Source organism: Cuculus canorus, chromosome Z (assembly GCF_017976375.1).
Source record: "Cuculus canorus isolate bCucCan1 chromosome Z, bCucCan1.pri, whole genome shotgun sequence".
Lineage (NCBI taxonomy): Eukaryota > Metazoa > Chordata > Aves > Cuculiformes > Cuculidae > Cuculus > Cuculus canorus.
This window is the reverse complement of record NC_071441.1, coordinates 14,074,691-14,102,126: the sequence shown is the minus strand read 5'-3', so window position 1 is coordinate 14,102,126 and position 27,436 is coordinate 14,074,691. Positions and strand designations below refer to the sequence as shown.

Genomic DNA, 27,436 nt, shown 5'->3' with positions numbered 1-27,436 from the left:
TTCATCCCATATGTTTCAGCGCACCTTTCGTGAATTTGGGAGTGAATAATTTGAATGCTGTTTCCAGGTTAATGATTAATGAATTCATTAGAGTCACACAAAAGATTATGGTATCCATGTCCATTTATCATTCCACATGAAGTATGAGCATGACACACAAAGCATGAGTATGAGACATCTTGCCACAGCACATGGAAAACTGGAACAAAAATTCAAATGGTAGTAGTAACATCTACTCTGGTGAACCAAAAATCTCTGGAGATGGAAAAAGAATGATGGAAAATGACAAAAAATGTATTTGATAAGACTGCCTTTTGACGTGTCCTGATCTCTCTGCACACAGAAATCTGAATATTATCATATCATATCATATAGATGATCATTTTTTTTCACCACATTACAGAGGTGTCTCTTCTGTTAGTGGAGTTGCGGGAGGCTCAAAAGATGTCCCTGCCAGTTTTTCTACTGTGGTATCTCTGTTTGATTGTTTAGAAGCCCTCTTAAAACATGGATGTACCACTTAAACATTCTTGCTCCCATTCACTTCCTCTTGCTGTATCATGACACCACAAGTTTATGCAACATCATATCACAACATATAATGAAAAGCAGGGACAGGAAACCACAAAAGCTGCTGAACACTCAATCCCCTCCCCCCCCACTTCTTCAGGTTTATTGTTTTCACAACTATGAAAGATTGTCTTAAATGTGCAAACCCCTCTGTAGCATGAACCTTACAGTTCAGTTTATCCACACTATGCAAAGTGCTGCGATGTTGAGCTATCCTAATAAATACTCAGTAAGCCAGCTTGGGAATCACAGCAATAAAAAGAATCTGTGTCAGCTACAAAGCCCTCCCAGACACAGGGCTATCACAGATACATGCTTCTAATACTCATCTCATACTTGCTTCGGATAACTCTGCTCCTGAATGAATTGTTCAGCAGAAAGACCAGCCATTCTTAAGAGGTAACAGAATTCACAAACTCTCAGATACTCCACTTGTGTTATTTACGGTCAGTGTTGAACAGGGAGTTGTTTTGGTCTTACAAGTCAGCTGCAGGAAAGAAGATTTACTTTGCTTTGTCCCAGAAGCAGCATGCTAAGTACTTTTTCTGCTTCCCTAAATCTTGAAACTAAAGGAAAACTAACTGACCAAGGCTTGATCTTTACGTGACTTGTGTGATAACAGCCATCAATGAGAAAGCCCACAAGGAAATGAGTGTTTGGTCCTCTATAATACTACACTGTAAAATGACACAAGTAGTTGTCTTTATAAGCTAGGAGGAGAAATTAGTTATTGGGAGGTTACAGCTGGAAATGCAGAACAAGCCCATGACAGTACGTTTCTGAGCTTACTTGCCTGTAGGAAGGAATTGCATCTGTGATTAATTTTGTTTTGCTCAGGCTAGTGAAAGCCTTCCCCTTCTGCACCATCGGACCAACCTGGCTGACACATAAATGAAGAGAACTTCTTTCTTTGAAGCCAGAAAAAGGAGTTACAAAACTGTTTCTAACTTCGAGATTGGTATGCAGAAGGTATCACTGAAACAGAGTTTTGCCGTAGTGAAGCCTATTAGGAAAGTATAGGTGAGATCTTGTCTCTGGACAACTGTTACTGTACACTCCAGGACATGGTGTCTAATGAATTTGCATTTTCTTGGGAAATACTGAAATTCAAAACTATGCTTCTAAATAAAAGAACATCGTATTGTGTGTATTTTGGGTTTCTTAAATTCTTAGGGAAACATACTGGCTAACTGCCTCATTACAAATAGCGTCACCTTTAGAAAAAGTAACATCTCTGATAAGTTTAGCAAAGTATTATAGAACTATGAATGTATTATATAGAACTATGAAAGTATTATAGAACCACTTATGAAAGCATAACAGAGAATGTATTTTTTATTATATGTGAATGGATTTTTCACTCAAGATAGTACTACCTGCAAACCTGCCAAAGTTTGTTTTATTTTGATCTGATTTGTTAAAGATATTCAGAAAAGCACAATGCAATGTCAGTTTACTTGAGCAACAGCAAGTGTTCATTATTCAAACTGTTTCTCCTGGTATATTCTATTTATACATTTACTTCTCTGGTAAAGATTTAGAGGCACTAGCTCCTCTGCAGAAAGTACATTTTGGACATTGTTCATATTTATATATAGCTCAAAAAGGTTTATCTAAAATCTAAAGGGGAATGTTACTCTTCCTAAGTTGGGAATTCTGACATTGTTATTCAAAAGAATTGCTGAGCATATTACGGAATTCAGAAGAATGTTTTAATAATTCAGTATGTTCCTATCATTTACATTATACCAATCCTGCTTATTTAAGTCATGGAACAGTTAATACTGAATAAAGGTCCTCTGATGTGGATTTAATTTGGTTTTCACTGACAATATTTCTGCATAAACAACAGATGGCTCTTACTGCTGTTCAATCTATAATTAACGGGAAAAGAAAGAACAGTAGTTCTCTGGTGTCAGTCTACCTCTTCAGATGTATAACAGTAAATCCATAATACAGTACTGTAAGTTCTGTTCAAAACTGACCAATATATCCTGTGTGTTGTAGACTATCACATGTAATTTACCAGATGACTAATATAAAATAATGAAGAATGAACTTCCTAGAACTGTTTCATTACGAAGAACAAGTTTTGATCTCTGTGAGAATTTCTGCCGGAATGACACATTGGGAAAAAATGTTAGCAGTTCAGTTTGCCATTAATATTGTCTTTATCATTTTAATGATTGCTGGGATGTATTACAATTCCTTAGGGAAGCATTTATGTCAGAACTAGTAGATATTATTTTAATGATAAGTTTGCGATGTCATATTGTAAGGATCCAGAATAAGCTACTTTATCCCAGGGAGAGACTAAGGAGGAACTGTGAGTGTCAAGGAGGAGGAAGATTCTGCTACTGGCCAACCAAAAGCAACTTTCTCCTCTGCATTAATTCAAATCTGCCATCCAATGTGTGAGCAAGCTGAATCAAGGACCTATTCATTCCCTGCCACTTTCTGCTCACAAGTGCTACTGAGAAAACAGAACACATACTGGTTCATGACCTGTGCTCAGTTCTCTAATGTGAATAGCCCATACAAGGAACCAAAAGGGTTATACCATCTAATTTCTGGCTGATGTATGGCAATGAGGATCTTGTGTTTAGTGATTAGAAAAATTGAGTAGTTTGTTTCTCTTAATTTAATGCATATCAATGGAACTATCCCCTATGCACAATTCGCTGTGTCTATGTTTATATTTTGGGACTTTCACCCTTTCTCTGAAGTCGAGTTCTGGTTGGTTCAGTCAGCACCAGTGGCTCTTGTATAATGGTTGCTGGATAATTTTTTCCTAAAATTTCAACTTCCAATTTCTGTCCAACTTTGCTGAGTTCCATGGGAACATATGCAAACGCCAGGCTCTGCTGAGCACTATAACTGAAACTTCCAGATGTGGTGTTGCCAATAACCTGAAAAAAACCCACAAACATTTATCGTGATTTTCAAGATGCAGTGATGTGTTCTTAAAAAAAAATCAAAAAGAAACAAACTCAAAACTCCCCCACAAAACAACAACAAACCAACCAAAGAATTATACCTCCCATATACTAGTTCTGGCATATAAGACATTAGTCAAGTTTCACTTGCATCATGGAGTTTATAACATTGCCTAGTATGGGAGATGTGGCCTTAAACTAGGAAGCTTTTCTCCTTGCGAAAAGCAGTCTATTCCTATTGTGTTCAATTTAGTTTTCACTGGAACGAACACTATACACATGTATATGGTTTCTATATACTGTATTACAACTGCTAGCAAGCATTTCAACATGTAATCTCTGCTGAAGTGTGGAGGCCTAAACCTTGCTGTTGCTTTGTTTCTTTCAAGTGAATAGCAAAAGTGTTGTTGGGACAACAATGAACTTGCAGGGGAAGAGAATGGATGAGTTAATACGTTCGCTTATTTCAACTCTTGTTTCTGTGAACTAATGGTATTTCACATTTTCTCTGTAGATATTTAGTCCTTGCCTCCTGCTTGAAGATTAGAAAAGTTATCACACCTTCAAATTGTTCTGTGCCAGTAAAACAAAAGTAACACATTCACACTTGAAACACAAAGTTAGATATGTTCGTGGAGAATTAGCATTAGTTTCTTGTAACATGATCTTTAGTGCTTACCTTTCCATTATGCCACACACTTTCATTTCCCTCTGGATCGACATTATCTGTTTCCACGGTGAGATATACCAGTCGTCGTTTGAGCCCCTTTTCTTTAATCTCCTTCAGTGCTTCCTTTCCAGTGAAGTCTGCTGTCTGCAAAAAATTGATGACAATGATGACAAATGGTTTTTCAGGTTCTGCAAAAAGTTGTGAGATACTGGCCTTTAAATTTGCCTTCATTTATTTTCCTATCACTTAAGTATTCTTTATGAAATATAGATTAAATAAATCTTTTAAAGATATTATATCTTGTATCTTTGTGTCTTTGTATGGGTACATTGTGTACCCATCATAACTTTATTGAGTATATTAGATGTTCTAGATCCTAGTCCCTTAACATCTGTAATTACAAGTGTAGTAAAAATACATACATAGTGAGACGTGTGTTACAAAACCATCTTCTCACTTAAGGTTGTGAACCAGAAGACTGTGTTTCATTTCAGTTTCTCTGAAAAAAAATGGAATACCAACACCCAAATCCTAAAGCCCTGGCCTCCCTATGTGGACACAGATGCTTTTTTATACCATCAGCAACTGTGACAGTAACTTGTTACTATTCCACTTCGGTGTCTCTGCTGGCTGCAGAGCTGGAAGTTTGCTCCATATTCTTATTTCACAGTATGTATGTTTTTTTCCCGTGTCTACCGTTTTATGGGATAATGCACCATGTTAGCTAAAGCATAATACTAGCATTTAAAGTCCCCTTCCTCAGCCTCCCTAAAAAGGTACACTTTCTAGAAGTAGACTGCTTAAATGTGTGACAAGAACTGGGGGAGCCATCAGTAAGTCTCTGAATCCTAAAGGTTCTGTAAGACATTATTTACCGTATGTGATCATGTTGAGCTGACTCCACTGAGAAAGCCTGATTCCAAAGCCAGGTTCATAGATTTTGCTTACCAGCAGCTGTGAACCTAATTTGTCTCACACTTTCTCCTGAGTCTTAAGACAACTTCCTTATTTAATTGACTCGGTAGAGAATAGACTGGAGAAAGAAACCATGGCAATAAGAGTTGTTATAAGCTTTGTAGTCCCGGACCGAATGCCTCAAGAACCAAGAGAAAGCTTCTTTCAAAGATGCTGCCAGTTCGAACAGAGGATAAAATAGTAATCAGACTGGATATCATTATCACTAATAACTGTGCGGCAAATATTAGGAACAGTGGCTTACAAATTCTGCCTATTCACTCCTCCTTTAAAGGTATAGATCAAGCAGAACAAAAGATTTGTATTCAACTAATTTGCCAGATCCACACCAGTTTGCACCCATGGGCAAGAAACATAACAGCAGGTACAAGGTCCTCTAGACCTTGCTGAGAAGATGAGTAGCAGCGAAAGCTATCTTAAAACACTTGATCTGAGGACACTGTGACATCTCTAGTAGGTATGAAGCAGGAATTATGTTCATTTGAGGAGTGTTTAAGAGAAAGGAGGGGAAATATTGTTGAAGACATGAAAAATCATATTTCTGGTAATGTTCTTTAATTTCCACAGAGAATTATTGCACTGTCAGATTTACAGGCAACACATTTTATCTTGTACTTGGAATAGCTTATTATGCACCTAGTTCACGAGTTCTGTAGCTCCTGTTCAGATTCAGATGTCTACATGTAGTCTCAAAATAAATCACTAAAGCAATGAAGAGTTCTTGAAGTTTGAAAGATTAGAACTCTGTGGTGGAAAACAGCTTATGAACCAGGTACAGAGCACTTAGTCTGAAATCCAAGGTGGACCAACTGAGAATAAAGCAGAAACTGCACATAAGGATCACAGATGGCCCTCTTCGGAAAAGACAGCATGAAATACAGTCCAGATCAGAAAAAGAAGAAACTGTGAGGATTTATTTTGGAATATAACTCCAAGATGCTGCTGAAAAAGATAAAGCAAAGATCTCAGACCACACAACAATCAGCTACTGGTAGTTGCCTCTCACTTTTCACAGAATTACATTTCTACTATACAGGAATACACTCAAAAGCAAATGCCTACAACTAGAAATGCGTATCACAGAATCATAGAATGGTTAGGATTGGAAGGCACCTTTAAAGGTCACCTAGTCCAATGCCCCTGCAGAGAGCAGGGACATTGTCAAATAGATTCACATTGCTCAGAGCTCCATCTAACATGACCTCAAACATTTCCAGGGATGGGGCATCTACAATCTCCAAGGACAACCTGTTTCAGTGTTTCACCCACCCTCATCATAAAAAATTTGTTATTTAGGCTTAGTCTGAATCTACCTTCTTTTAGTTTAAGACCATTACTCCTTGTCTGATCACTACAAGCCCTATTAAAACTCTGTCTCCATCTTTCTTATAAGTCTCTCTTAAGTACTGAAAGGCTGCAATAATGTCTTGCCAGACTTTTGTCTTCTCCAGACTGAACAACACTGACTCCCTCCACCTTTCTTCACAGGAGAGGTGTCCCATCCCTCATCATTTTTGTGGCTCTCCTCTGGATCCACTCCAACATGTTCATGTCTTTCCCGTGCCAAAAACTCCAGAACTGGATGCAGTACCCCAGGTGGTACCTCATCAGGGCATAATAGAGGGGCACAATCACCTCCCCCGACCTGCTGTCCATGCTTCTTTTCATGCAGCCCAGGACATGGTTGGCTTTCTGGGCTGTGAATGCACATTGTTGGCTCATATCCAGCTTTTCATCCACTAGTACATAGCCCAAAGTCCTTCAAGGCAGGATTGCTCTCAATCCCTTAGTCCCTCAGCCTGCATTGATACCGGACGCTGTCCCGATCCAGGTGCAAGACTTTGCACTTGGCCTTGCTGAAACTCCTGTCGTTCAAATGGGCCCACTTCTCAAGCTTGCCCAGGTTCCTCTGGGTGGCATCCTGTCCCTCAGGCGCATCAACTGCACAACTCAGCCTGGTGTCATCTGAAACCTTTCTGAGGGTGCATGCGATTCCACTGTCTACAGCATTAATGAACATCAAACAGCACAGGTCACAGCACAGAGAGGGACACCACTTGTCACTGATGTCCATCTGGACATTGAGCCATTGACAACTACTGTCTGAATGTGACCACCTAGCCAATTCTTTATGCCCCAAAAAGTCCACCTATCAATTCCATCTCTCTCCAATTCAGAGAAAAGGATGTTGTGGGGGACTGTGTCAAAGGACTTACAAATGTCCAGATAGATGACATCAGTAGCTCTTCCCTTCTCCACTAATGGACAAATCAGACCACACACTACAGCACGACACACAGAAATACCAAGAAAGTAAATATTCTGCTGGTACACGTACAGTTGAATCAGCTCTTTCCTATACATGCTAATATAGGTTCTGGTATTTAGTCTTGAGGAATGTTACTGTTGAACTAAACACAATATTCCAACACAATGTCATATACCTTGGGGCCTTCCATCTGCTCTTCTGGAAGAGGTTAGATCTCCTTTCAGTCCTGTGTCACATCTGCCAACTCAATATGGATGTTACTGATATGCTAAGTATCTAAAACAGCAGGATGAAAGTCTGAATTTCTGTTTTTAAGTCTCTCAGTAATATAAGAGTGGCAATAGGCAGGACTCTCAGAACCAGCTTCCAACAGCATTCTTCTACTGTGTTCTTTTCCACACAGGGTCACCATCCACCTTGAATCACCATCAACTTTTCTAGAGGAATGAATTGTAATCAGTGTCTTTGGGAACGCTGTATCACACAGCACTGATGTAGCAACCACTGTGCTGAGAGCACAGGTTTTTTTTCCTAGACTATTCAAGACACATGTAAGTACTTAAATGCAGAGAGAGATGAAAGCCTTATAAAATAGTTATTGTTTTCATATTCAGTGTTGTTCTGGATTTTTTTTTAAATTCATGACTTCTGGTTAACTTATACCCCTATGAATTCCTCATTCAGAAATGGAAAAACAATTTCCATAAAGGTCAATGCAGGAATCATACTCAGAGCCTTGAGTACGACCTGGTAACAGATGTGTACTGCTTTTATGGGTCACTTCTAGATTAACTGTTTAGATGACAGTTAACTTTTGTTAATATACTAATTACTGGAACCTTGAGATTGACAGCAAAAATAATTTTAACTTCCATCTCTTAAATACCTTTTAGATATGGAAACCATTAAATCAAGCAGCTAGCTTACATATCTCTGGATCATTCTTTGCCTGTTTGTTACAGACTGAAAATTAAATTCTTATCCAATTAATTTTAACTGGACCAGGGTTTTGGCCATCTGGAATAAATCACTAAATAGTTTTTATGCTGACTGTAGATGGATTTCTGGTACTTCATGTAAGAGATTTGTTTGTTGCTATTTTGTGTTTGCCGAAGGTTAAGAATATTGTCGTCTTTTTAGAATCATACCCTGGAAAAATAACCAAGAGGTAACGTAGAATTCAAACTCTGCAAAATATACACATATATATGTGTATGCTCTTACTGTCTCTCATTTTAAAAATAATAATCACTTGACATGTAGTAACAACCTAAAACTTCTACTACTTAGAGTAAGGAGAGTCTTAATGAGCTAAATCTGAAACACAAAAGACTTTCCATTATCGTGGCATTAGCTCCCAAAGCATTAAGCTTTGGCAGATGTGGTGTTTTCAGGTAAAATAAAAACACTTCTTAGATACAAGAAAAATAGAGTATCTACTGCTTAGCTTCATATTCTTTAATTTAAGTGCAGTTCACCAGCACAAGATAAAAATACTTCTATTTCTTTTTATAAAAAATAGTTCAGGAGATATTAACCAATGAGGTGACTTTTTAGGTGCAGTGATGTGCCCCAAAAAGTTTAACTTACTGTGTTTCAAGTGTGCTTGGCTTTCAAAGGCATACAGATCCTAATTCTAATCCTCTGTAAAAATATTTTGTGGCTTAACGAAAGCAAAGGAATAGAAATTATTTAGAAAACTTCTGATACTGTATTTTTTTTTCATTGCGCAGTGTAACAAAATAGAGTCTAGGTATCTAGGAAGAAAAGTGTCATATCCATTCAACAATAACTGGTAGCACAGATATGCGAATCTCTTAATAATGAAATGTTGTAATTTATTTGGTATGCTACTTATGACTGTGGGTATACAGCCAAATTACGTACACAAAGGCACCCAACAGAGTAGGCCAGCACCAACAGCTGCTGCAATCTGCTGTAACCATTGCGTTACAACACACTGGAGACAGCATCAATGCAATATTTTGAAATGAATTATTCTTAGTTGGATGGTCTTGAATAATTTCAGGGTAACAATCCAAATGACAACCCCCTCACCACGGCAATACCTGATGATAATTTTCCTCTGCAGGTAGCAAATTTTTGACAAGTTCCTTTTTCTGCAACTGACCAAAGCGACAGCTTATATGACACAAAAGTTTTCTAAGGGCATCGTGGCCAGTCAGTATGGCACCTGTATCACTGTACTTTTCATTCAGTCTGCCTAAGCACTTCTTGTATGCGAACTGCCAGCTCTAGTAATCTGATATGATACAAACAACTGATGAATTATTGAATTATTTTTGTCTCAAAATTCCTAGTTCAGTCGGTGCTTATTCATTTACGTAGCCCAACAAACACACTGGGAGGGACCTAGGTGTGCACTTTATACAGGTAAAATCATAGCAGATTCTTTTTAATGTGTTTCATACTCTGTATAAACTTCTGGAATAAATCCCCTGTCTCAGGACCCTCTGGATATCAAATGAAGTGATGATAGAATATGGTTCTGCTACTAAATTTTAATTTGGATGAGCACAGGATCATGTCATAAGCATAACATGTCATAAGCATAACAAATGGAGAATGAAAGAGAGAGGGGAAAAGCAAAAGTACTTTTTCCCTCTCTAAAATACCTCGTAACTTTCTATCACTCCATCCTTTTCCAGAACTCTCTGCCTTCCCCCAGGCTCCTTATCCCTTTTTCAGTAAAATCCATTCTCTTTCTTCTCCCTCCTCCTCCCTTTTTTGCATGGAGTAGAGATAGCACAAAATGCAACCTTATACCAGTTTGTGGAGTGGTGTCAGTGTTCACTATTGTAGTTGTTCCTCTCAGAACAGGAGGGATGCAAGCTGGAAAAAGTGAAGTAAGGGCGGACAATGGCAATAGGGGAGAGTTACAGAAACTCTTGTGGGCTGGCCTGTCCAGCATCAAGTTGGAGCAGTGCTTCCAGCAGACTTGGATAGCAAGTGCCATGCATTCTACCCACTATGCCTGCCCCATACACCCTATACTGAATTTCAGAAGTGAGAAGATAGAAATTAATCTTTTGCTATGGCACTGCAAACATACCTCCCATTTTAAAGTCAGCGATGGCTTAAGAAAAAAAAAAATATCAGTTAAGAAGTGGAAAACATAAGCAAATCGTTCCAGTTGGTTGGTTTCCTGGTTACCCCTACTCACCATGACTCTCCTGCAGGTGAAAGGTTTTAATTTCATGCCAGTATTTATCAGCACTACAGATTATCAACACATAGAGTCACCAGATCAGAACAGTAGCATTTTACACAGATGATGATACAAATGACTCCATGTGCTGCAATGCTACAGACCTAGAGGCAGCATGTCACATCATCTTTTCTGCCACTTTCCCCATCCTCTTCACCTACCACTTAGTAGAGTTTGTGGCAAGAGCCCTGGAGGCCCATGGCAGGACTGATAACACTGCTAGTTCTCCCTTTTCAAGGGCATGCTCTCTGCAATTAGAATAATAGAATCATTTAGTTTGGAAAAGACCCCTAAGGTAACTGAGTCCAACTGTAAACCCAAACTTCCAAGTCTGCCACAAAACCATGTCCGGAAGTGCTATATCTACATGTCTTTTAAACACCTCCAGGGATGATGACTCAACCACTTCCCTGCACAACCTATTCCAATGATTGATATCCCTTTCAGTGAAGAAATTTTTCTTGATATCCACTCCATAAACTTCCCCTGGCACAACTCCAGGTTGTTTCCTCTCCTATCACTTGTTACCTGGGAGAAGAGATCAACACTCATGTCACTACAGCCTCCTTTCAAGTAGTTGTAAAGAGTGATAAGGTCTCTTCTCATCCTCCTTTTCTTCAGACTGAACAACCTCAGCCTCAAAAGACTTGTGCTCTATATGCTTCACCAGTTTTGTAGCCCTCCTTAGGAGCTGCAGCACCTCAATGTCTTTCTTGTAGTGACGGGCCCAAAACAGTGCTCAAGGTACGGTCTCACCAGTGCTGAGTACAGGGAGGGGAGGACAATTACTTTTCTAGTCTTGCTGGCTACACCGTTTCTGATACATTTCTGCCACACCTGGCCACCTGGGCACATTGCTGCCTCATATTCAGATGACTACTGACAAACACACCCAGGTCCTTTTCCGCCAGGCAGCTTTACAGCCACTGTTCCCAAGCCTATAGCATTGTATGGGGTTGCTGTGACCCAAGTGCAGGACCTGGCACCCAGCCTTGTTGAACCTCATACCACTGGCCTCAGGCCATTGATGCAGCCTGTCTAGATCCCTCTGTAGTGCCTTCCTTCTCTCAAGCAGACCAAACCTCCTGCCCAACTTGATGTCATCTGCAAACTTACTGAGGGTGCACTCAATTCCCACATCCAGATCATTGATAAAGTTACTTAAAAATTCCAGTTCAACCTTTCTTTCACATTCTTTCTCTGCATTACATCTGTGACATTATGAAAAAAAAAAACCAAAAACCCAAAGCTTTTCCCTAAAAATATTTATAATTTTGTGCTTTAATTAATCAGGACATATCACATTAGACCATGGTAACAAAATGAGTTGGACTGATACACCTGAGGGACAGTTCTGCCAGAGTGAACAGGAGGGAAACAAATGACAGGAAAGAGGAGGGCATAAAGCTATATCATTAAACTGCTAGCAAACAAATGAAAGGATGAAGGAACAGTTGTATAACTAGTCATCCTAGTTTCCCTTTAGATAACTTAGTGTAGTTGTGCTGGAGGTTAGGTCAATACAGAAGGACTGTATCTTTGATTTACAGGCATATACTCATCTGTGTGAAGCTGCTGGGCATGACACAACTTCTGTTAATAATGAATAATGAAGCAATTAAATGTTTATGTGTCTAATATGTGCAATAGTAAAAGACACCTCAGAAATCCAAAGCCAAACTCAGAAGACGAGAGAGGGCTTTTTTGACATTGAAATGCAGGCAGTCACTGAGTAGGGTTGGTAGAGATAAGACAACTAGCGAGAAGCAGACAGGGAAAAATGCAGCAGAAGAAGGTGCTGGTAGAGCAGACCAAAGAAAAAGTGACAGGGAAGAGAGTCTGAGTATTGTATAATCTGGGAAAACGCTTAGAATGGAGAAAAAAGAAAGTGCCCCAGTAAATAAACAGTGCTGCAACAAAGAAACACTGTCTCTGATAATAGTATTTTATTCTAGTGAAAACAAACATTAAAGCTTAGCTAAGCACTCAGATGCCAGCCTGGAAGACTGCACTAGAGCAAGGTCCCACACGGTTTCCATCATCTACCGCATTGTGTCCCCACACCGCAAGGAGCTGTTGCCAGAGAGGGAGTGCCCAGGAGATGGCAGTCTTGGATATAGCTAAACAAGTCACAAACCTACCAAGTTAACTACGGAATTTTATAGCTGTACACTCTTGATGACTGTTTGCACTATAGGGTTCACACAGAAAACCTTTCTGAAAGAGTTCATTTCTGTGAGCTACCCGAGTTGACACAGAGGTGTTTCACTGTAGCATCAAGTTTTATCGAGACTTAGGGTCTATTACACTCAGGAGAAAAATACGCAGTTTCAAGAACATTGAATAAGATAAAAATAATCAACAACTTCAGAACACCAAAAAGGTACGTGCTAGCAGGTTTTGAAGACACAAGTAGCTTCTGAAATAAGGAATTATTTTTTTTTCTGTATATCAATAGAGAGTGTAATAATCGGTGATAGGTTTAAAGTGTAGCCAGAAAAAAATTTCTAACAAAAAGAAAGCAAATAATTAGAAAGTACTGCCCATGGGCACTACGGAGTCTTCAGGACTGAGAGGTCTTTTACGCATATGGCTAGGTAAACACAGATGCAGTTGATTCTGCCAAAGAACAAAGGTCTGGCGTAAACTAATATCTGATGTTTGCTTATCTTTTTCTATGATAATATTTGAAAAAGAGCATTAAATTTAAACCAGGGTTTTTAAAAATTAGAAAGCATTCAGAGGTGATATAGTATATCTTTGACCATTTGAACCCGAGAAAGTTCAAGTGTGCAGTAGAACTAAAACAGTATTCTGGGATGTGGAGAAACAAGAACTGCAACTTCTTCTTCTTCAAAGATATTCTGTAAATTTCCTTCCACAAAGACCATTAGGACTCTATTGAATATTTAGTACGTAGTAGCAGAGTGCTTGTTTATAAGATGAAAGTACTAAAGAATGAGGCAATCTAACAACTTACCTAACTTACTAAATGTAAGACCAATTAAACAAACAGAAGAAAGACAACAGGTAATAAAAAAAAATCCCACCCCTAAACCAGACAGATTTTGTTGTGAAGTTATAAACACAATGTAGACTCTAAATTAGAAATTAATTCTGTTACTAGCCCTTTGCTTTGGTTTAACTGCAGCCTATCCTGCTCATTTGTGTAAGGAAGCAACACCAATTTGAGAAAAAAGTACTATCAAGCAGAGTCTAGAGAAAACCACCTAGAGCAGTACCATCTCTTCAGTCTTGTTGATAAATTGAAAGTCATAGAAATCATGAGCAAACAGGTTTGCTTATTGCCATGGTATAATTTAACAGACTGCAGGAGAAAAAGAATTGTCAACTTAAGCTTTTAAGAGTTTCTCCTGTTATTTACCACAAAAAAATTACTAGACCATATGTACCTGAAGATGATGTATACACTAAGCTTTGTAAACACAGAGAAATATCAGAATTTTATGGGGAATTTACCTCTCTTCATATTTATTCCCCAGATATTTTAATGTCCTCTCATGGAAATTATAATACTTTTTATTGTATTACCTTCACTGGCATTTCATGGTTCATTCATTGATCTGTTTAGAAACTGTTTACATTTTCCATGACATACCACTGAAATTCACTTAGGCTGAAGTCTTTTTGCCCATTTTAAGCAGCTATTTTGGCTGCTTATTGCATGATAAGAAGCACTCTTCTAATTAACTGAACAGAGGGGTTTTTAATTCACACAGAAATCAGCTCTTTCCCCAGTAGGGGGCGCATGCTTCAAGGAGCAATCCCAGTCAGCAACCCTACAGCCCAAGACGTCAAACAGATTTAAATATCAGTTGCTTGTAGTTTGCACTTGTTTGCCCCTCTCCTTTTTCCAAGTATTCCAAGTATTTCACTTGTCTCCAGTCATGGTGGCCTCTAAAGAATGCTGAGGTCTTTGCCATGCCAAACAGGCACCAAAACCAGAGGCATGGAATTGAGACTCACTGCCCCAAGCTGCCAAAAAACAGAGTAAATAATCTCACAGCACGCCTCACGCTTCAGTGTTTAGATCACTTGCAATATCCGATTTAGCTCAGGTACCTCTGCAGTGTCAACACAGAGTCACAACTGCCCTCATTTGAGTCAATAAATAAACATTGATTATTTCCTTTTTCACACTAGTTCAGCAAGACTGGCAAATCTTTTATGCTGACATCCTGCAGGTATGCTGGAGATTCATTCCATGCCCAGTCAAACCATTCCCAACCAAACAGATGAAAAGATGTATAAAATGGAAATGGAACAGTAGCAGTAACATTTTTCACTGCCTTCCCGTAATCCTGCTAATGCTCTCAAGACAGGAAACTCCTTGATGAGTAAATACAACAGAATCCTGTTCCATGAAATTCTGAATTTCCCTTGCATATGTCATTTTCTCTGATTAGGGCAAAATTACAGTATCCAACGGAAACAGTTGGAACTCCACTGCCTGTAAGAACTGTCATTGACATCCCTGAGACCACCTTGCCTTCCAGTAGCAGAGCTCTATAGATGGGCAAGAACAAGTTTAGAACTTGTATTTCATGCTAGAGCATACACTGATGTTGGTTTAGGACAAAAACTAATGTTTTTTCAATCTTGCACACAATGAAGAACTTCAACACCTCTACACAGGTTCAACAGTTGAAGAAAGGCATCTTCCTGCATTCATGCCTGTTAACGTCAATGAAATTGTCTCATAAACATAAAAGCAACTTTCTAGGTTTAACATGCCTCCACAATTCTTGCCTACCAAAAGTTTTAAGATTTGTTGTTTATTTGGAGCCATAACTTAAAGTCTGGTATTCCTTTTGTCAGTTCCACATAACATGGCAAAAAAATATCAAGGTTCATTTATTACCTGACTTATTACCCTTCCAGGTATAAAGGCAATATAGATAAGACGAGAATTTGTTCCTTTATCACATTTCATCATCGTAAAGATGAAGTGTCTCACAAACATTACTCTTCCTTCTTGATTTCCCTTACGTAAAAATGTCATCATTTTCTTCACTTTACAGAAGAAAAACTGAAGTAGAAGATTTTCGTCAGAAATGTCCCCTCATTTACAGCACTAAACTGAAATGCACAGGAGCTGATTTTTTACAACAGAAACTCCACATCTGCTGTGCAGGCAACTGCTGTTTGAAGTGATGGGTGAATCAGTAGAAACTGATGACATTACAGCTGCACAGGAAATGATTTCACCAGGTTTCATGGAGAAATCTTCGACTTCACAGAATTAGGACACTTGGTTTGGGTTTCATTTGGAACAGAAAAGAGAATTACAAAAGTTTCTGTACCTGTTAGAGTACAATAGGGTTTGATTTGATAAAATATGAATACAAGAAAATGGGGATGTTGATAGAAGGAGACAAAGTGACATATTTTCACTTTTATTACATATTTAAATTCAACTAGTCCCATTCTCTAGACTTCAAAATAAGGCGGGAACAAGTCAGGAGCAGAGGACCTCTTCAGAAATTCTATAAGCAACTATTATTAATTTTTTTAACCAATAATTTTTTTCAGTAATTCCTGTACCAGAGTGGTAGCCAGGGAAAATGATCCTACAGTCAACTCCTCACAAAGAATAAGCAGGTAAAATGTTTTCACAACACGAACTGCCTAGTTCATCTTGTAAATAGATTCTGTATGTTTACAGAACCACAACTCAAATTTCTCTACAAAAATTTGTTATTTTCCTTGTAGACAACATTGAGTATTTGCAAAGTCCTGGCATACTGCATAATTTTGTTAGCAAGAAACACAGAAAAACAGGAATCTGTTTTAAAGCAAATTGGTGCTTGACAAAGTAATTATTCTTATATAGTGTGAAAAAAAGATTCTCTGTTCATCTTCTGAATATGTTTTACTTTACCGATAATTACATTTTTCTTTTCAAACACTTAAAGGAGTAATCATGAAACTTTGAAACTAATAAGACATACCTTGTTTATCTTTACAAAGTATTCCAGTCCAGCTTCCAATGGATTAGTGTCGCAGTTCATCTGTTAAAAAAACCAACAAATTAACCATCCATACATGGACTATAATAACTTCTGGGTTATGGCGTGGGAGGTATTTATTTAGTTATGCCATGCAGACTTCTATTTACTCCTGGGTCAATGTCTTCCATGTTGCATATGTGTAACTTCCATCTGAGTACACCATACACTTCCTATATGTGATTTCAACAGAGGATCCACTATTATGCCTAACAAAGTACAGACCTGTAAATAATTCATTGAAGTTTCAATATGCAGATTAAGCACACTTTTCAGTAAGAAACAAGACTTCTCCTCAAAGCAGAATGGAACATGAAGGAGACTGAATAACTGAGGTATGCACATTAATAGTAACACAGTAGAATGCCTTAGATGGAGTGGAAAATAAAGCACAAAGACAATTTTAGTTGTCAGTTTCCCATGAGGTGTAGCGGAGATGATTTGTTAGGCAACATCTGAAGCAAGAATGGAAAAATTATCACCGGGCAAACAGAAAGAACCACCAAATGCCCACTATTTCACTTTCCTGAGGTCTTCCCTTTCCAAAGGAACTAAAAAAAATTCAGATAAGCGGAAAAATACTGATTTCCCCAAATTCTCTAGGGCCCTTGAGCAGTTCTATATGGTGAGTGAGCAAATGTGGCAGAAACAAGCTAACAGAAAATAAAAAGCTCCAAATACATGATGAAGAAAGAATAATTGGCCTCTCATGACACAGTTATTACAGAAATATATTTTTAGAATCTATAAGCCAAACCTTTGATTTCAAAACACTAGAGCTCAGCAAAATCCTCCTAATTTTGTTCTACATAAGAGAAAAACTTCAGTGAATCAAAATAAGAGTCTCTTTGCCAGCAGTGCAACTAAGTTAGTTATTTTTACTTAGAAAAGACACTGTTCAGAATTGTAGCATCTTTACCAGCTCAAGGGAAATTTTCTTTTTGTGCTAAATTGAGAAACTGGTACAAATACTTTTCTGACTTTTAGTTCTGACTAAAAGCTGTATAGTCGTAATGAAATAAAGAAAATAAGCAGAGAGAATAATAAAGTTCTTTCCTAACCTCTGCACCCCAGGCTCGGAAACCCTTCTCAAGCCTTAAAGCATTCAGAGCATATGTTCCAAAGTTGTCAATTCCCTCTTTTTGGCCAGCTTCCATGATTGCACTGTAAAGAGCTGCAGAATCTTCTTTTCTATGATAGAGCTCCCAGCCCAATTCACCTGTTATACAAACAAGATTAACATTTCCATCAGCTCAACAATGAAACAATCCTATAAAAAATAAAGTACTATTTTTGGTTAAAAGTGAGGATCAACAGTATGAGTGTTAATTCACATTTTAGAGTCAATTATGCTTTAATATATCAAGTTTAATTCCCAGCGAGACCCACTAGATGATTTGTGCCCTAGATCTTAAGCAGTGGTACTATTATACTAGTTCAAACTGTTAATTGAAATTGGTGGGGAGAGGGATCAGAAAAACTGATAAGTAGAAGACATATAGTAAAGCCACAATAAAATCAACCTTACGGGTATTACAAGCGTATTGTGAATTTGTGGGTGAACAGCAAATTTAATTGCATGTGAATAATCATAAAACAAGTATATTGTTTTATAAAAAGAAAGACTTCAGCTGCTTCAAAATGGTCAGCATTACATGGTTCAGAATTACATTTTCAAGTCACTTGATAAAAACTAATATAGAGTAATCCAAAACCAATTCTTGACGTTGGTTTCACAGCAAATACCACAAAGGTTATCAGAACTGGACTTTTGTTCTGTAAAATAAATATTTACATTATAGGGTATTCTGGAGAAAAAGGTCTTGGAAAATCCAGCGAAGACCCTGACCAGATCACATTTGAAAATCAATGCACTGCGTTTCCTCACATATTTATATAAAAATGTGATTAACCTATTGCTTATGAATACACGATGATAGTAGTTTTCAACATATTTTTAGTTACACTTGCTATTTTATTTATTGCCTCTTTCCTTAAGAGTCTGTTTCATCTAATACTTACCTGTGTATGATATCCTAATTGCAGTAACAGCAATATCAGAAAGTTTCAAATGTCTAGACTGAAGAAACTTAAATGATCCATCGCTCAGATCTTCACTTGTCAACTTCTGGAGGACCTGTCGGGCATATGGACCTGCTACACCAAGTACTCCCATCTCATCTGTCACATTTTGAATTTCAACTTTATATCCACCTCTTGTTACTTCCTCTTCTATCCATCTGCATGTAAAACAAAACACTGATGTTATTTTTTTAATGAAAAATAACTGATTTAGATAATGATCAAAAAGGAACAATTCTTTGTTAGTGTTCATCTTTCCAGCAGCTCAAGTCCTACACCTTCTCAAACCCAATGGAACTACGTGTACACTACGTAGTCAAATCCATGTTAAACAGAGTTTTCTGGTGAGATACTGGTACAGGAGCAGAGGCAGCTAGGGTACAGCCATGAAAGAAGAAAATTTAAATGTGTGGAAGTGTATTTTCAAGATAAGAGAAAGAAATGATCTCATGGAATTGAACGCAGATTTTCCTTAGGATCCAGAATGTGTTAGTAAAAATTTGTTCTCTGTGAACAGAAATGTACAACCAGACTTGTTCCTTCCTGAATGCAGTATTTAAAGCATTGGCAGGAAGTTCAACTTTGAGTTTTCATTTGATTTAATCAAAAGCATCAGCTGGATATTCTCTTTCATGAAACTCATGAAATAAATGAAAAGAGTATATTTAAAAATCTTACAAAGTAAGTCTGTTAAGTGGTATTAAAAGATCTCAGGCACAGGGAAGTACCAAATAGGACTGCTGAAATTCTGTAAAAGTAAATATATCAGGCCTGGTTCTGCCATTTAGTTCCTGAATGTGCCAATGGCCCTACTGATTCCCATGGCACTATTATGAAGCAGTACATTATTCATCATGTGTTGGGGCAGCAAGTTTCAGACTTTGTGTTGATTTGTTTTGTATAACTGATTTGATAGCAATCTCCAATAACTAAAATTCTTTCTTAGTGTGTGTGTACAGGCACTTCTAGCTCTATAATAGTCACTTGCAGTGCTCTTCCATGAAAAGCATTTTAAAGAAGTCATCCTTTAACTGCTTGCTTGCTTCCTTTATTTCCTTCTTTCCTTCTTTCTTTCCTTTTTTCCTTCTTTCTTTCCTTCTTTCCTTCCTTTTTTCCTTCTTTCTTTCCTTCTTTCCATTGTTTCACTTTGTGATCCCAGAGACCAAAGCACAAGACATTATCACAGTATCATGAAGACTGCACTACCCGTCTGTATTGGCCAGGTCAGTGCCTGTGGGGTCATCCTTGTTTAATGCCAATTTTCCTTTTTGCGTAAGAGAAAACATTCGAAAAGAACAACCGTGCTGTTCCATTATACAATGCCAAACACGAATGGGTTCAACAACAAAACAAGGACTACATCCATTACAGTGTATTACATAACTACCAGTAAATTGTCCATCTTTTTACACCAACAATAAACCAGTATGCAACTGCTTATCCTTCAGGATTCAACTCAATCAAGTTTCTAAGAAACAAAAATCAATAAATAAGCAGAACTCTCTTGACCCTAGCAAAAGTTTTGTTAAGTAATAATTAAGAGTTTGGCTTTAAGTAAAGTGGTTTCTATATTAATGTAACTGTATAGCACTGTGTACATACTGTATCAAAAATAAACTAACCTCAGATCGTGGAGTTCTGACCCTGAGCCAGTTACAAGCATAAATTCTCCAGGATACAGTTGAGAGACTGTTAGCTCAGCATAAACTTTTCCTCTTGGTGTTAACATATGGCTTATATTTGTGGAACCCACCTACAGAGTCAAATTTGCAATTATTAAGAATGCAAAATAAAACCTTCAAATTTGTAAACATCATGAAATACAAGGAAATATGTCTTTACTTAAATTACTTGAAAGAACAGTGTTTTTATGTTTGTTCTGCTATGCCATGAGAGGAGCAGACACAACTGGCCAAGATTAACTCTACAGTGAAAATGTCAAAACCTTTTTCATAGAAAAAAAGAAAAGTTGGAAATCAGATAAATATTATTAAATTTTATGATTTATATTATGTTGTATTATTATAACATCTAATAAATATTTCTTAATTGTGCTACACTTGATTTGAGTGCATTTTCTATGCAAATTCATTAAATTTGTTTGCTCTCTGATCATCAGAATAAAAAATTCTAAATTAGTGACATAAATATTCTTTTCCAGTCTTGTGAATAAGGCTTTCAGATCCCAAAAGGATAAAATTACTTTACTCCTTACTTTAAAGAAAGACATACTGAACTGGTTTGTGCTTTTGTGGGCCTGATTTATGTATGCTTCTATATTTTATGTACTTGGTGACTATGAATTACATCTCCATACATGTGAATCGGGTTCTCTGTAGAAACGTGATCTCTGGAGGCAAAATTTCAAATAACTGTTACGTGGCTGTGACCATAAAATGTATATGCTCATATATGTGTATGCTCATATAGCTAACCATACAAACAGAAATATGAATGTGCCATTGCTGTTGGGCTGGTCTGGTTCCAGAGGTAGAATTCAATCTCTCTCATTCCATTGTGTTTTCATAAGAACTTCGTCAATCACCCAGACAGTGCACAGATTCCACACAACAAATGGAAAAAGGAAAAATATTTCAGATATCAACACTCTTTTCCAGGATTGTATTAGATTAGTGTAGTTACTGGCATATTACAGGCACAGAACTTAACTTTCAGGATATGATGTTAGTCAGACTCAGCCTGGTTGCGATAAAGTATATGTCTAGTAACTTCACCAAATTGTTTTCTGATGCAGCCAAGCATGAATGGTACCAAAACCAGACAGCTTAAATAATCAACTCTTGTGAATTCTGGGTTTCTAAGTGGACTCATAATCTGTTCTTTCTATTTTGCCACCTGTCCTTCTTTTTCCTCTTAGCAACACCAACTAAATTTCATAGAAAGCACTCACTTTGTTCTCACAATTTCCTGTTTAGTCTTGCTTTCCCACCACCACACAGCAAGTGTTATCCATGCCCACTGATGACAGTTATTCCACCTCTACCCCAAGCTATAAGGAAGACAAACTTTCCATCTATATCATTATCACCATATTAATACAGTAAAAAATATGACCAACCATATGGACATTCAGGTTCTCCTGTCTTCTAAACCTAAAGGGCACCTTTCTTGTGTATGGCCTTCTTATTCAGCTGGCTCTGACCTCTGAGAACTTTTCTACTTTCATAACAATGGTTTCAGTGTAACTACTGTTTCCTTATTCTTCCCCCCTCTGGTGCCTGAAGCACCTGAAAACATCACCTACAGCAAAAGCTTAATGACATTCTTAGCTGAAATGAGCTAATCCCATGGCTGTAGTGCTTTGGAAAGGAATAATCTGCTTGCCAGAGGTGTCTCTCTGAAGTTAAAAACACTGGATGAGAGTGGTTAACAAAGCAGGAATATAAAAGGAGTCACGGAGCACTACCATAAGCTGAGAACCAAGAATAAGAAACCTGGGGTAGTTTGTCATGGCATGACATTTTCTAAAACAGGATCATATTCTGAGGATCTGCGAGCAGCCACACTTGTGGAAAAACGACAGGTGTGAGCTGAAAGCTGCATATCCTGAATATCTGCAACCTTTCCTGCTTCAGGTAGTCAGCTGTAAAACAGTCAGTATGAGGGAGGTGGAAAATAAGCACAGGTCACACTTTAAAAAAACCAAAACCACCAACAGTATTCCCTTGGGCACCCAGAAAGAATACAACATCAACAGGAGGAACTTCCACTGCCCTCCTCTGCTGCCTGAAGATGCCACAGTACAGCGCACTATCAGGCTGGCAACTGCCAAGGTATTCTAGTGCTACTATAAAAGAACTCCAGGTGAGAGTCACTTGGACATCTTTAGATAAAGACTTGAATCACAGAAGGTACTGTGTTTGAAACACTTTTCTACTATTGAACTGACTGAGCATGGGAACAGGTTGCCCAGGGAGCCGGTAAAGTCACCATCCTTGGAGAGATTGAAAAGCCATCTGGACATAGTTCTGGGCAATGAACTCCAGGTGAACTGCTTGAACGGGGGTGTGGACAAAGTGACCTCCAGAGGTCCGTTCCAACATCAACCATCCTATAATTCAATGATTTATGCCAAAAGGTACTTCTACATAGAGCTACTCCACTATATAAACTCCACTGTTCATGCTCCTAACTCTGAGACATAACCCCTGACACATCACATTCTCCAAAGAATCTTAGTGATTGGTATCTGAAAGATATGTCAATAACATTATGCTTCATTTTGCCTTACTGAAACAGATCTTGTTTCTCTAAATCCTACATTAAAACAGTTAGCACTGTCCCATTTACCTTTGGAATAACATTTGCAAACAGATGATCCAGCAGCTTAATAGAATCTGTGCCTTTTAGTTTAAACTTGCCAAATGGTGTCAGGTCAATCACACCGACTTTTTCCATAACCTGTTTATACTCTCGACCCACGGGGTCAAACCAATTTGTGCGCCGAAAACTGGGTCTGAAACAGAGCATTCACACATAAGACAACTTGGAAATTTTGTGCTCTTTTCAGCAGAACGTAGTCTGAGTTTCTTCAGTTTAATGATCATTCAAAATGACAGATTTCCTAGTTGTAGGTAGCTTACCCAACATCTTCCATGGTCTAGCATAGCTTAATTATTAAAATCCTTTAACAACAGAGAAAGATATGGGTTGATATTTTATCAACCATTTTGTACAATAAACTGTGAACTGTTCAAATGTTAGAAGAAGTAGCAACCTGTCATACTTTGTTGCTGAGTCATTTATTTGAGTTTAAGGTGTCAAAGGCTTTATTTCTGAACAGCAGAGCACGTCTCTATTCCTTTATGAGCCTCATTTAGATTGGGACTCCAGTATCCCTGTGGAAAACATCTATTCGCTGCACAGTTCCTGATGCAAGCAGGTAACTAGGAAGGCAGGCACAGAAAATTAAAAAAGAAAAGAGGATTGGCCTTCTCCTTTCCTGAGATTTTTACAGAAAGGATTCAGCTTTTTCAGGAAAACATTGTACTGTGCTCCCGACGAAATAATAAGAAAGGGAGAAAAATATAAATTTTTAATGAACAAATTGTTCTCTAATCTTTTCCTTGAGCAAGGCTGCTCCCTGATACCCCATATTTAGAAGAGTTATAGGATACTTTCATGTGCATTTTATAATGTCTGCATTATGAGAATGCAATGGATTGCAAACTATAGGAAAAAACAGTAACGGAACATCTACCTAATAGATAACTGCTGAAGTGAACAACAAATGTATGCTTCTTATTAAATATAACTCAGCTGTTCCTCGTGGTGAAGAAAATTTATAGGTGGTATGGGCAGGGGGGAAAGGTAATCTTTTATTTACTTGTATCCGGTTTCATCTCCAGGTTTGTAGAACCAATGAGGTTGCTCCCATCCTGCATGAAAGCCCATTGAACATTTTGATTTCAGCAAATCATAGAGCCCACTGGTTCTCTCCGTTGGTCTCCCAGCAAATCTTTCTTCTTTAGGATAACCAACTAGAGGGAACAAAAAACCAAACCAAAACCCATGGAATACTAAATTCTGTACATTGCAAAGATAGAATATATATTAATATATATATAAAACCAGAGAAATCTACTGGCAGGCTTTGTTGGAATTAATATTCAGGATATAAATTCATTTTTTTTAAAATGCCTTCTTACCAATGTTATTAAAACCATAAGATTCTCTTGCTTTGGCTGCTGTATATTCAGTGGTGGTCCACTTTCCGTATCGGTTAGGATCTAATTCTATCAGGTCAAATGGAGGTTCCCCCTCAAGAATCCAGTCACTGAGGTACTTTCCTATGCCACCAGCATGTATAATGCCATACCTTCAAAACAGGAAAAAGTCCTGTAGTGCCATGTCTTTTTTTTGTTTGCTTGTTATTCAAAGTCAGTACTAGCATACGCTACTAATACACCCCCTGAAGTATTCTATTTTTTCCCTCTGTTTTTTCTTTTTTTTGTCTATTTTTGTCTTGTTTTCCTAGACTGCATACTTTACTGACAGATAGTTCTGCTGCCTCACTGTCACAGCAAAACTCCATGGCTAACATACAGCATTTGCAGTGGCTGAGATTACAGCAAGTTCTTAATTTCTTTAAAATTCAGAATTTAACAATCTTTTCCAGGCACGTTAGATCTCCAATAATTAATACTAAAGAAAGTTCTCAAACTTCTGATACCTATTAAATACACTTTCTAGTCATAGAATACCTTTTCTTTTTCAGTGAGATTTAATTCAACCAGACTCAGATTTGTGAGTCAGTCTGAGATATTCTAGCGGCTACATTGAATATTTACATTACTGTGATGAGCAATAGCAGCAAAAGTCTAAAGACAATACTACTGAGATAGCTTTTAAGAATCAGGAAATGTAGAGGAACCACAGATAAATCTAGAAGATGTGTTTGCAGTAATGCTAGAGACAATAGCTGCTTTTTCTCACCTGTTTTACATGCTCTGTTCTCTACTACAACTACAAAGTGAACTGATTCCAGAAGTCTATGCTAACAAAATGAAGACGTAGAAATTTTCTGCTATCAGTGTGTAGAAAAAGCCTGTCTTGTTTCTACATAGTGAGTGTGTGAAGGATCAGACTATACAGGAGATATCCTGTTAGAAATGTGCATTAAAGGAACCACACCAGACAGCAAAGGTAAATGCTCAGAAGTTATGGAGTGATAGATGTAAATCTGTAAGTTTTCCTTACCTAAGCATTTTGTTCATAATTCTAACTTTCAAAATGCTTGACATATTGACATCCATAGGGAAAATGCTGATGTGGAATGTGTTCCTGCGAGGTACTTAAAGTGGACAGCTGGAGACAAAAACCTTCCTTGTGCCGCATTGTATGTATGCTGCTACTCAGTCTACATACAACTATACAGACACCTCAGATTCGACACTAAAACATTTAATAACAAATAATTATGAAGACTGGATGTTTTAAAACTTTTTATTCTAATACCTCTGTGAATTAGTTTGCTGTGTCTAGCAAAAAGTGTTAAAATAGCCCCATGTCTAGAGAAGATGTGAAAATAAATTCTTAGGTATTTGCAAAATGCTCCAATGAGCACAACAGAAACATCCTTGAAGAAACAGCAAGTCTGTCCAAAACCAAGTATAGATCAGCATGTAGTATTTAAATCACAGACACTTACACTGAACAGTGAAGCTAAAACAAAACTGAACTGTTGTTTGTGAACTCCGCATTCTGAATTCTATGCCCTCAACTAAATAATAATAAATAAATAATAAACATTATACTAAATAATAACTCTGAATTCTATGCCCTCAACTAAATAGGCAAGGATTTCCTAGACTGGAAAAAACGAAAGGATGTAAGAATGAGTGCTTGTAAACCACCACTCTGCAAGTACTACAGAAGAGCTAACCATTGCTGGAATTAATTTAATCAGGCAATTCTCTGTTATTCATGGGTATAAGTTTTGTGACCATGGCTATAATGCCTTCAAGAATGACTCCACAAGAAATTATAGACAGATTACTTCTCCCTGCACCATTCACCACATCCAAAAGCACAGGAGAGCACAGCACAGCAACCACTGCCTGACTTTGGGTGGCAACATGCTACATACAGTGAAGTTTTTTAGCTTCAGCTGAAGACTGCTGAACTGATGGTGGGGTAACTCTCAAGACAAGACAGCCCTGTAACATGAAGTTGCTACCACAGGTACAGCACTGCACGTGGACGGACTGACTGCTGCACTCTGCAGAGCTTTGCCACACTGACTCTGCCATCAGTTAATTTTGGTGCTCCTAACTCTGCCGACATCACCAGAGATTTTAAATTATGCAGGGTGCCCAAATCCCTCCTTACCTCAGACAATGGGGAGCTGATTATATTAATATACTGCTGCACAAGAATTAAATACGTGCTGCAGGGGGACAGGATATTATAAGCAGCTAAAAAAAGTGGTACAGTTCAGGAATCACATTCTTCATGAGAGATGTAGAGAAAATTTCCTTAATGAACACAAGTTGCACTTCTCTTTTTCTCCTCTCCTTCCAGTCCCTGCCAGATTATCTTCCCCATTGTTCCTGTCCTATTCTTGAGCCTTGTTCACGAGTCATTTCTTCTCACTGATTTTCAACTCATTCCATTCTTGTTTCCTAGGAAATGAGTGAGCACAGCATGGCCCCTCTCCTAGTGTCTTCTTTATCCCAGGTTTACTCATTTTTCTATCCTGTTTCTGCAGGAAAACTTGTTCAATTTCTGGCTGTGGAATACTACTGTACATAGAAAGCAGGACTCTTAGTGCAAGATTTAGTGAGTATTAAGTGCTTATGAGATGTGACATTTAAAGAGGCTTGCCAAGAGGCCTCATGGATACATTTTGTGAAGATGTGCAGAAAGGCATATCTCTGGGAGAATGGTCACTTCTGCCAAATACTAAGTTTACTCTCAGAAAATGGGGAGATTAGAGTTTTTCAAAAGAAAGACCTTGCCCTAAAAACCTTATCACAGCAAAACAACACGATATCTTCCAATAATCCTGTTCTTTGGGATGGCTGTGCTGCTTTGACTTAAAGTTTTTTTAATAAAAGTCTATGCTATTCTTGTTAACATTCTCAAAGCTATAAGTAACTGAAAATGGGAAGCATTGAGCAACTTTAATAAACAGTGCTACAGGCTCTACTAACT

At 37.9% G+C, this 27,436-nt stretch overlaps 1 protein-coding gene across 1 annotated transcript in view; it reads right to left on the bottom strand.

The window, feature by feature from the left end:
• Window positions 1–111: 111 nt before the first annotated feature.
• DMGDH (dimethylglycine dehydrogenase) overlaps window positions 112–27,436 on the bottom strand; it is a 46,109-nt gene continuing 18,784 nt past the window's right edge. Inside the window, exons 8-16 of the mRNA XM_054053882.1 lie at window positions 24,430–24,599; window positions 24,108–24,261; window positions 23,072–23,237; window positions 20,383–20,513; window positions 18,701–18,918; window positions 17,740–17,897; window positions 16,622–16,681; window positions 4,186–4,320; window positions 112–3,479 (exon numbers count right to left, since the gene is read on the bottom strand). Of these exons, the coding sequence (XP_053909857.1) occupies window positions 3,264–3,479; window positions 4,186–4,320; window positions 16,622–16,681; window positions 17,740–17,897; window positions 18,701–18,918; window positions 20,383–20,513; window positions 23,072–23,237; window positions 24,108–24,261; window positions 24,430–24,599 (1,408 nt within the window). The 3' untranslated portion in view covers window positions 112–3,263. The remainder of the gene's footprint in view (window positions 3,480–4,185; window positions 4,321–16,621; window positions 16,682–17,739; window positions 17,898–18,700; window positions 18,919–20,382; window positions 20,514–23,071; window positions 23,238–24,107; window positions 24,262–24,429; window positions 24,600–27,436) is intronic.